This window comes from Chenopodium quinoa, unplaced genomic scaffold (genome assembly GCF_001683475.1).
Source record: "Chenopodium quinoa cultivar QQ74 unplaced genomic scaffold, ASM168347v1, whole genome shotgun sequence".
NCBI lineage: Eukaryota > Viridiplantae > Streptophyta > Magnoliopsida > Caryophyllales > Amaranthaceae > Chenopodium > Chenopodium quinoa.
The window spans coordinates 4781466-4793719 of NW_018742418.1; the positions used below are offsets into that span (position 1 = coordinate 4781466).

At 34.0% G+C, this 12254-nt stretch overlaps 1 protein-coding gene across 1 annotated transcript; it reads left to right on the plus strand.

Moving 5' to 3' along the window:
- The first annotated feature begins 6772 nt into the window (after positions 1 to 6772).
- LOC110710497 (uncharacterized membrane protein YuiD-like) lies at positions 6773 to 11333 on the plus strand. Its single transcript, XM_021888812.1, has 5 exons — positions 6773 to 7114; positions 9003 to 9159; positions 9732 to 9782; positions 9880 to 9972; positions 10857 to 11333. Exons 1-5 carry the CDS (start codon positions 6918 to 6920, stop codon positions 10938 to 10940), a joined length of 582 nt encoding a protein of 193 aa, XP_021744504.1. The 5' UTR covers positions 6773 to 6917; the 3' UTR covers positions 10941 to 11333.
- The last annotated feature ends 921 nt before the right edge of the window (positions 11334 to 12254 follow it).

The window sequence follows — 12254 nt, forward strand, 5'->3', positions numbered from 1 at the left end:
TTCAAAAAACTTTTGAAAATTAATAAAATTTGTACAATTTTTTTCTAAAAATAATATGCAATTTAGACCATTTTACCAAAAAATTCTGTTATGGATATGGAAATGACCCAATAAAAATCTCAGGAGAAACTTGTTTACCCCACCTTATTTATAAAGTTATTGATTATAAAGTATTTAGGTATGTTCAACCGATCAAATCATAAAAAATCGGGTTATACGAGTATGACAAATATTATGAGCATATTTTATTGAAAAACATAAATTCATATAAGATCATATATGTGATCAAATCACATTGACTCATATCACAATAGGTTAGAGTAGATTAGATAACTTATTTTACTATGTAATACGGATTAATAATTATCAAAAAATTTATTTATAACATAGTATCATTATTGTAATTTTATTTATAAGACAATATCATTATTACAATTTCATTGTAATTTTAAACAATTTCTAGGGAATTGATTATATTACTATAATAATAAATTATTATTATTATTATTATTATTATTATTATTATTATTTAGGAAAAATTGGTAAAAATAATCCCAACTTTCACATATTTGCTTTAAATAATTCCAACTTTGGATTATTTTTAAATAATTCGAACTTCGGGGGTCATTTGATCAAAATAGTCCCAACTGGTCACCCAACCTGTCATAACAGGTTGAGGTGACACGTGTCACCATGTGATTCGTTGAAAAATAAAAAAAAAATTAAAAAAGAAAAACTTAAGAAAATTGAAAAAAAAACACTGTCGAGCACCTCCACCCACGAACCACCTTCTCCACCACCACCGCGGCGACCAAAACCCCCCTCCCCATCCACGTGCCGGCCAAAACCCCCCTCCCCCGCGCCGGTAACTCCACCTACCCCCGTCAGCTCCCTTTCCCCCAAAGCCACCTAAACCCCTAAAATCCCTAAAAACGACCTCCCCGCCGCATAAACCCCCAACCGCCCCTCCCCCCACCTTTGGAACCCTAGCGCTAAGGTTCTGATGGTGGGGGGAGGGGTGTTTGGGGGTTTTATGCGGCGGGGTTGCTAGTTTTAGGGGTTTGGGGGCTTTTAGGTGGCGGGTTTGGTGGTATTGGGGAAAGGGGCACTAGGATGGGCGGTGCCGACGCGGGAGAGGGGATCTGGGCGCAGCAGGCCAGGGTGGCGACCGGCGACGACCTAGCTAGGCTGGGTTGTGGGAGGTTGTTGCCGGAGATGGGTGGCAGCTGGGTTTTTTTTTTTTTTAAGTTTATCTTTTTGTTCTAATATTTCAACCAATCACGAGATGACACGTGTCTATTAAACAAAAGAAAAAAAAAACCACCTCTTTAACAGGTTAACGATCACTTGGGGCCATTTTGAGCGAATGACCCCCAAAATCCGATATTTAAAAATAATCAAAGTTGGAATTATTTAAAGCGAATACGTGAAAGTTGGGATTATTGTTACCAATTTTTCCTTATTATTGATGAGTCATATTTATGTAGGATTTATAGGCACGTTTATGCTACTTTTATAGTTGCTTTTTAGATCTTTTGTTGCTTTTTAGGTCGCAAATACATAAGTTGTTTGTTTTGTACTCTTTTACGCTTCGTTCGTGTTTTTCTAAATGTTTCAGGTGATTTCACAGTCGTTTGGACGATTTCGATGTGTTTGGAGTTGATTCGGATGATATTTGGATGGAAGTCGATGATTTGAGTTTATTAATCAAAGATCCCATGTTTATGGATGTTGATTTTGATTATTGTGTGCATGGAAAATGAACATAGCATTCACAAGGGTCACTATGTGCCTTTCCGAATTGAATTTGAGTTGAAAACGAAGTTAAACGATGGTTACCAAAGTGTCAAAACTGACCTTTGTTCACTCTTTTGAGCATAACTTGAGTTCTACAGATTGGATTTAAGTGATTCAAGTTGCATTGGAAACTAGACTTGAAGAGCTTTCCAACGTTATGTCACATGCCTATATAAAGCTTATGCATCAGAAGTTACAAACCTGTGAAGTTGACATAATGCCCAACAGCGAGTGAGCGAGAGCTTGCGAGCTAGCTCGCATGTGCCGAGAGGAACACCCTGAGCGAGAGCTCTCTCGACCAGGGAGCTATAGCTCCAACTGACCCACGACCGCAGAAAGCAAGGGGCAACGCAATACGTCTTTCGCTTGGCCCTCGATTCCATCGAGCATCTTTGTGCCACGCATCTTGTATTGTCCTATCGTTTGACAACTTGTATAGTTTATATTTACTTATTTGTTTTCTTTTTTTATTTTTAGATTAGAATTTGAGGAAATTATAAATACTCAAGGAGATATTATTTTCTCCTTACGCTTTTTATTATTTTTATTCGTTCGTTTTCTTTTCTCTCTAGCCATAGTTTCTCTTGGGCAATTCCATGGATTTTTCCATGAATTGCTCTTGAGTTTGTTACATTAATTCTTAGAGGTATTTTATTTTTCTCTTTTAATAATGATTTCTTTATTAGATTTAGATTTAATTATTTATTTCATGCTTGAGTAGTTTATTTCTAGGGTTTGGGAATCCATGTTTATACAATGAATTTTGATTGATGTTATTGATATCGTGATTATTCATATCACTAATTGATAGTGTTATAATGTTAATCTTGCAACCTGATCAATTGTTTGATTAGTTATTGTTAATAAGAGTTTGAATCGAAAAATCGTACTTTTAAAGGCTTACCTACAATTAGTAATTTTGATTATGTTAGCGATCGAACTACATATGTTGAATTAAGAGCATTAATACCTGACCGTAAGCTTAGCAATTGCTCTAGATACTTGATTAATTGAATTGTTGATGGTATTTTGATAGATTTAGAACTATAAGCATGTTGAACCATAACCCTAGGCCTTTTTATTATTTTTTTTTCCCTTATTTTAGTTTAGATAACTTTTCAATCTCAAATTTCGTGACTTATTTTAGTTTCTCCAATTCCTTAGAAGTTAGATTGAATATCATCTCCCATTCGACCCTTCTTACCCTACTACATTGTTAGTTGATTTTGTTAGGAATTTATTATTGTTGTTGTTGTTGTTGTTGTTGTTATTGGTGTTGTTGTTGTTGTTGTTGTTGTTGTTGTTGTTGTTGTTGTTGTTATTATCTTATCTCCACCATATTCAAATAATTTCAGTAAAAATAATTAAGGTTGCAAAAATACGTTCATTTCATCAAAAATAAGTTTTAAGTGGTAAAGATCAGTAATTATAAATAACAAATATTCGTGTAATAGAAAATCAACAAAATAAGTTTTAATAAGTAAAAATTTAATAAAAACAAACCAACCTTTGCTCATTTCTCCCAAAATGGACCAACATTTAAATCTTCCCAAAATAAACACAAGTTTGCAATCCACGTGTCATGTCCTAATTGGTTAAAAAAAATTTATATATAATTTTTTTTTGATAATTAACAAAAATTATTTATTTTATTTTTTTAAAATTCTGATAATTTACAAAAAAAATAAAATAAATAAACACCCTCCTTCCGCACCAGTTTCCCCTCCCCTACGACAGCCGGCGCCCAACCCATTCCCCCGGCTCCGGCGACCCACCCTCCATGAAACCACTCAATGCTATCCCAAAATAACCCCACATACACTACTTACACAGTTACATACTACCCATCACCCTCAAAAAATTTACCACATCCACCATGAAAACCAACAAAAAAATCCTAACCATCTCCGTAAACACCCCTAACCACCCTCATAAACAACCCACAAACACCCAAACAAGACTAGATCTAACAATAATTACTCAGAAAAACAACCAAAAAACAAGATCTACGGTAGTAGATGCTGGCCAGGATTGCGCGGCTGCTTGCGGTGGCCAAAAATGTTGGCGATATGCTGGAGGTTGGCGTGGTCAGGTGGTCAAATGCTTGCGTGAGAATAGAGGGAGTAAGGAAGTTGTGCGGTTTGGTGATGGCGAGAAAAGCAGGGGGGTGAAGGAGTAGTGGGAGTTAGCTAATGTTGTTGATAGGTGTGGTTGGCGGTGAGCGTTACTGCGTGAGTGAAGGAGATTGAATATAGCAGGCAGGAAGGGAAGGGAATTGGCGGGCGGCGAGAAAAGAAATGAGGTATAAGTTGTGCGGTTTGGTGGTGGCGAAAAAAGCAGGGAGGTTTAAGTTTTTTTTTTTTTTTTTTTTTTTTTTTTTTTTTTTTTTTTTTTTTTTTAAAAAAAGATAATTAAATGGAAAGAAAATAAAAATAAAAATAAATGACCGGTTGCTTGGATCACAAGTCATTTGGGTTTGTTATGGAAGAAAAAATACAAACTTGTGTTTATTTTGGGAGAACAGAGCAAAGGTTAGTTTGTTATTAAATTTTCCAAATAATTTAAGTTCAGGAAAAAATTATTTAATATTAGTAAAATTTATTTTAGTTTAGCAAAAATAAGATAAATTGAACAAGGTTTTTACTTTGTTCATCTAAGTTTTTTCACTAAATACTCCCTTCATCCCTTTTTTTTTTTGCCCCATTGCAATTTTATGGGTTAAATTAATAAAACTTTGACCATAAATTCCGGATAATCTATAAGTGATAATATATTTATGTAGGTTCTTATTAGAATCATCTCATTGTATATTTTATTAATATCAAATTTTTCTAATTTTTATGCGTATAGAAATTGAGATATATATTTTATACGTTTGAACACGCGTCTTGGAGACCGTGGAAAGTCAAATGGGGCAAAAAATAAGTGACAGAGGGAGTACACATGAGTATAGCACTAGATTAGTGTATGTGCGATGCACGGAAGTAATAATCTTTTTTCCCATAATTAATTTGTGATATAATATAAAAATGAGGCAACTTATGTGGAATAAACAAATACAATGCATATTCTTTCTCCTTTTGTTGATAGTCTATTCTCCTATCATTGATATGGATTTAGCTACGTACCTTGTTTGAATCCTTGTTTAACAGTTTACAAGAATTGAAAATTTGGAAATATGTTTTCATTTATGAAAAAAACATGGTAAAGATTGCGCCATGCTATAGGAGTGTCGCGAAAGCGAAGCCATTAATTGGATAGAAGTTGATTTTTTTTTTTTTTGTAATCTTACAAATAGATTTATGTTAAGGAGTTGGTAATTTTTTTTTACTCTTAAGTGTCGTTTAGCTTATTATGATGATCTTTAATATTCAAAAAATCAATTGTTTCTTTGTCTATTTGAGACCTTCGAATAGAGAGAGAGAGTTTAATAATCCATGGGAAAAACGATTGCTTATTGCTTGTTTTAAAACATATAAGTAGTTCAAATGTTTAATCAAACGTTTAATTAGCTTCTACTTGTATCGAAAGAAAGTCCAATAGCAAAATGTTGCGATGATGGAATATATTTTGGATTGAAGTATTTTTGTACTTTCAATATATCAAAAGCTTGTATTCAACAAGAAGTTTTCTATCGAATTTAGAGTTCAAATCAATTACTATAATCGAAAGAGATTCGACACAAACACTCATTTTAGGGCCTTTTTGGATATTATCAAGCTCATGAAGGAAGCCATAGGGTGGCTAATGCGCGCAATGCGAGCGCCATATCTAGCATTGTGCGAGAGTTTTTTCAGTTGTTGGCTACATCAATGAGGGAAAATATCTAAACAAATATTTTTAGGGGTATAAATGTCCGCACACTATTCTAAATAGTTAAAAAAAAAATTAACAATAATGAAGGAAAAATAAACACTTGTACATATTATTGTGGGTAAACCTGTAAATGCACATTTTGAAGGGTATAATTGACAGTACACTATTCATAAGAGTAATCTTATACTTTTTACAAGATAGGGATAGAACTATAAACACATACAAACACCTAAATTATGTCATAATAACCCTTATAATTAAGCTTTCACATATCTTTTTATTGGACCAATGCTTCTTAATGTAATTTCAAACGTAACTCTATCCATAATTTAAATTCTTTTTTGACTAATAATAAAACCTTATACTCGCTCTGTCCCTTATTTTTTGCCCCATTTAACTTTTCACGGTCTACAAAATGCGTCTTTAAACGTATATGTCTCTATTTCTGTACGCGTAAAAATTATAAAAATTTGATATTACTTCCTCCGTCCGTTATCTACATGCTTACTTTTCTTTTTAGGGGTTTTAAAACTACATGTCTAATTCTATTTAAAGAATGTACTTTTTGACAATATTTCTTCTTTTTGATGAGTTGTCATCAATTTTCTTGTATTTTTTTTGTACTTTTGACATCATTTTCCAATACTTTCTCTCTCTATCTCTTCAATAATTACCAACTACTTTTTCTTCCTCTCTATCTCTCTCTAACCCCACATGCACATTTATACTTCCCAATCATGGGTTTTAAGGAATCTTTTAGTTTCTTAATTCCCGTGAAAAATGGAAAATAGGCATGTAGATAAGGGACGGAGAGAGTAATAAACTATATAATGAGACAATTCTAACAAGACCCCGAATAAAAATATTATCACTTATAAATTACCGAGAATTCATGGTCAAAGTTTTAAAAATTTGACTCATATTTTTGCAATGGGGCAAAAATTAAGGGATCGAGGGAGTAATAATCACGGCAAAGTTTCCTAATTTGTCAATAGTTGGATACCATAGTTTTGTTGATTCACATTATCAAGGCATGTAAAGAATATTCCACCAATATTATGCTATGAGGATTGAGGAGACTTCTAGTTAGTTACTCTCCCTCTTTCCCTTTCATTTTTTTTTTTTTTTTTTTGGAACAATACTCTCCCTCTTTCTCTTCCCATAATAAATCCTAACTAACGATTAAACCCAAAAAAAAAAAAAAAAACCGAAGTAAAAAGAAAAAAGAAACCCCAAAAAAAAATCCCCTTAAATTTTCATTGAAACGTTTCGAATACGTTTCGATTGAATCACCATAACCTTCAATGGAAAATGGCGGGTCGAGGTTTTCTCGATCATTAATGGCGGCCACGATGTCGAACATTCCAGTTTCACCTTCTACTTCTTCGTCTTCTTCATTTGCTTCGTCTTCGAATTCATCTTCAATTTTCACCAATGTTCCTCTGATTTCTGCGCTTATTGCTTTTATTCTAGCTCAATCGATCAAAGTCTTCACTACCTGGTACATTCTCTAACCTTTATTTTAGCTGACTTCTGTTTGGTTTTTGCTAATTTTGGATATGTAATCTTGTTGCTGTTGTTTTTGATGAATTAGGGTTGACCTCGATTTCTGATTGTGATTTTTTTGCGTGAAATTGGATTTTATTTAGGTTTTTTTTGATGGAAATTGTTGGTGTTCTTGATTATCTTTCTGCTTGAATTTGAATTTGAGTTTATCTTGATGATTTGTAGCTGATGTTTGACGCATTCTTGATTATCTTGATGCTTGAATTAAAAATGGGTGAAGAGAATGTGTTTATGTGCTAGTTGCAAATGAAAGGCCTAGCTTGTTGTTGAGTGGTCGGGTCTAATAATCGTGCTGAGATTTAGAAGACTTTATCATTTGGAGTCAATTCTTGGTATTCGGGAAGCTCGAAATCTGTGTAATTACATGAGAGGGCTTGTTGGTTACAATCAAGAATCAATTTAGTTACGAGGTTGGTAATGATCATATAATATGCATTGAGAAAAAGGATGATATCACATTCTTTACCATTTTTGAGTGATATAGTAGATCACTCGCATATCACTCAAGATTCTGTGGCCAATGTACTGGAATTTGGGATTAAATGTTGATACTGGAGGCGAATAGGTGATTATAGTATCAATTGATCATCGAAATGTACATGTAACATAAACATAATGGTAGGAGTTCAAAGTGTTCATGTAACGTAATGGTAGGAGCTTGCATGAAATTTAAATGTTATCAAGATTATGAGTTGAGGATAGAATGATGCCAATTACCATGTATAGCTCACTATCCTCTTTGAATATCAACCTTGAGCGCTTGCTTTCCATGGTCAAAAGATGTTTGTGTAGCTTCCGATAATTTGTGATGAGTCCACTTCATGGAAATCGCAATGAGAAAAAAGGGAACCTAAGCCTTCATATTTGTGTTTAAAGAAGAACAAAAACTTTTGTCAAATTTTCATTTGTATCTTGTCTAATCCCTCTTATTTGAAGAATTGAAGGTTTCCATTTAAATTACTTCACACATCCCAAATAGATTTATAGTATATCCACATTCCTGGACAAGCCAAGTGAAATACGCATCAGATTCCTTAATCAACCATCGTTTAGTTCAATATTGCTGGAGTACATGCCACATTGGTATAATTTCCTCCCAGTACTGATATAAGACACTAAAATTAAGCAGAAATCTATCAGGATCCTGACAGAATAGATTTCCAATTGCTTAATGTATCTCTTCGTTTGACCGTATAGGCTTAAATTGTCCTCTTATATATAGCCTAACATCTTATTGTAATGCTACATGTGATCTCTACCTCTTGCTAAAAGACCCTTTGAGTCCTTTTCTAGTATAGCTCTGCTTCAGAGCAGTGACCGTCCACCGCAGCTTTAGCAGAATTTCCCTGTCCTTGGCATTTTCCATCAGACCTCAGATCTTTCTTAACTAACCACAGCTGACGAACAAGTCTGCTCCATAGACACATAAAAGACATTTTTTACTAGTTACTTCATCACATTCGTTGGGAAGCAATAAAACAAGTGCATATAGATAGGGTTTGAAGAAAATTACTATCGATGAGTTGCATCATCAATCCATAGGATAGAGATATGTACAATATTGTATTTTGGTTTCGATCTTGGCAACCTAAATGTCACATTGCTATGTATGCTTTGTAATTGATTTTGTGGGGTTTTTTAAACGAAAAAATAAAATAAAATAAAATAATATATCTTATATGATCATGGTTTTCTTCATCAATTTTTGGTAGATACTTGGGTTTTCCATGATTAGAACTATTCTAATTCTATCTTTCATGTGCTGATAAAAATACTTATATTTTTATTTACCCTAAGAGGCTTAAGGTTTGATAGATTTTCAGGTACAAGGAAAGAAGATGGGATCTTAAACAGCTCATTGGTTCTGGTGGAATGCCATCATCCCATTCTGCCACAGTCACAGCTCTAGCTGCTGCCATTGGGCTTCAAGATGGTTTTGGAGGTTCAGTTTTTGCAGCTGCATTGATCTTAGCATGTGTGGTATGCTCTGCCCTGTCCTCTCATCTTCTGAATGGATGATTGTGCAAACATGCACTTGTGAACAGTCGATGCTTTTTCCCCTGTTTTTCTTTTATATATTTTTTTGGTGGATGCGGGGAAAAGGGGGGCTGGTGGAGCTTTATAAGGGGCAATATGCATGGTGTATGGATTTATGGCTGGTTTCAAGGTTTAATGTTATTGTGTCCTGTTCTGAGAACTATGTATTGCACGATTTGCACCTCTAAAACAAAAACTATCTTTACCTTCTCCTGCAACACTCCTCTGTTGGAATAACCTTTTGGTGTTGGGAGTTGTTGGCTCAATCAACTAATTTCTATGATTAGATTAATTTGCTCTCTTTAAGTTATCTGAGAGGCTGATAATCACTGAATATTTTGTCTTTGCTTTCTTAGATATCTTGTGTAATCCTTGTATGCAAACTATCAACATTTTGTACATTATACATATTTGGGAATTTTAAATTAGTTGCTATACTATGAAATCATGAAACTGAATTATTGTTGAAAAACATTTTTTTTTTCTCATACGTACTCAAGCTAGTCTCTTCGCAGGTAATGTATGATGCAACTGGTGTGAGATTACATGCTGGACGGCAAGCAGAGGTTGCTTTTACACTTCCTGCTAGTTCTCATTGTAACAAATTTTTTTGCTTGTATAGTATTTATCTCTCACCACATTTTGGTCACTCTTATTCTGCAGGTGCTAAACCAGATAGTGTATGGACTGCCTGCTGAACATCCTCTTGCAGAAAGCAGACCATTGCGGGAGCTTCTTGGCCATACTCCTCCTCAGGTTGGTCAAAAGCATTTATATATTTTCAGACTAAAGATTCTCTGTGGTTTGTATGTTTGAACGAGCAAGAAAAAAAATCTCCTTTTTACTTGAAAGATAACTCTGAGTTATAATTTAATCTGTGTTACTCAGATTCGAGTAATTGTGTCCCAACATAGGGTTTTCATCCAAGTTTTGAACTCGGCTTTTTATATGACTTTTATGAGTTTGGTCCAAACTCGAAATGAAGTGTCAAGTGGACTCAAGTCAAAGTGTCAAGGATGTGATACAAATATTAGAAAGATGTGAAGAGTTATCATAGGATCTAATATGTATGTCAGATAAATCTCACATCATTTGTCTGACTTAAAATTTTATGTCAAACTAAGATTTGCATGAAGTAAACTAAGCTGCGAAAGGGAAACTGAATATGCTAACTTCTGGGGTTGGCTATACTTTTTGAACTACCCTTCTCCCCCTCACAAACAAAAGAAGATCAGCAGTTCAAAAAGTACAATGCCTTTTTATGTTCGAACAAGCAAGAAAAAGTCTCCCTTTTACTTGAAACATAATTCTGAGGTGTAATTCTAATCTGTGTTACTCACATTCAAGTAATTGCGTTCAAATACTTGAATGTGAGTAACACAGATTAGAGATGAACTCAGTGTTGAACTTGGCTTATTAATATGGTCCAAATAAAGTGTCAAGTGGTCATACTCATGTCAAAGTGTCAAGGATGTGATATAAATACAAATAGTAGAGATGATATGAAGAGTTGAGTGTCATAGGATCTGACACATGTCAGATTAATCTCACATCAATTTTCTGCATCATTTTTTTTTCTTGATGGAAGGAGTCTGATTTTTTTTTTTTTTTTTTTGGTTTCATTCTTTAAATAATCACAGGTCATTGCTGGTGGATTGTTGGGTATCATAACAGCTAGTATGATTTATATGATCATCAGTATTGCTACTCGGATTACATTGTAGAAGATATCATTGTCATTCATCACAATTCAAGCCACCACCAGTCATTACCTGCATATATGTCCGTGAAATTGAAAGCATCGAACAGGGATATCTGATATTACTCTCGCTAAGTACATTTAACTTCTTCGTATTCATTGGAGGACTAGTTATGTTAGAGATTCGAGGTCAGGTACTGCAAGTCTCTACAAGGTAGCTGTCCAGGCATCTAAAAGATATACATATAACCTGTCATTTGTAGTAAAACTAGCATTTGTTGCAGAAAGATGAATTTTAAACTGAGAAGTTGGATGTAGGTATTATAGTACTATCTCACTGGATTATAGATGTACTGCCATGTACACCTTTGACAAAGCTGGAATTCTTATTTTTAAAAAATTTCTCATATTTTGCTCATCTTGTATTCAATATCTCATACTCTGCATTGTCATTATATTCAGAATCTTTTAATTATATTTACAGTCATTCACTTGGGTGACAGAAATTTTTGATTAGGCATATGTAAATTTGTTAATAACTAGATATTTTGAATGTCAATCAATTAATTTTAGTACTGTTTATATTTTGGGTGAAATTGGGCCATACAATTTGGTTTAGATAATCAGGTTCCATTCAGCTTTGCTGGTTAAGTTTTATGTCAAGTTGAGGAAAGGTGGAGTACAATATATCAATATGGAACATAAGATGGACATAATCTCAACTTGACCTACGTCTTCTTAGCTCTATAACCTATCTATGGTTTGATCATCTTTGAATGGCCCTTTCGTACTTGTTGGGTGGCTGTAAAGAAATTATAGTCCTCCTGCCCCTCCTTTCAAGTATATGAGATTATAAGCTAAGCTCGATGATGGAGGAAGCTTAGACATTATGATGGAAGCTCGATGATGGAGGAAGCTTAGACATTATGATGGAGTGTGAGTCATAATATCAATGCTCGCTTCTTTTATTTTCACGGCTCAACGTTCTTGTTATATTGTTACTGGTGACCTACAAGTCAAAACGGAAAAAATTACTTCCCATCAATTTTGCAGATTCGCCTAAAGTTTCATAGACATTTTTTTTTTTTGGGCTAAATTTTATATATCACTATATACTTGCTATACTACTTAAAAAAATCAACAATATGTTGTTTTAGTTAATCAACTAAACTAGTGATTAACCAATAAATCCAATCGGAGTTGCATGCCTAAAAAACTTTTACCGTGATTGTGGTAGAGCTTCAGGCTAGCATATCAAATATCATTGGGATGACTTTTGAGCACTTCATGAAACAAACATATATGTAGTACTTTTACCGTGATATGGATCATGTGATCA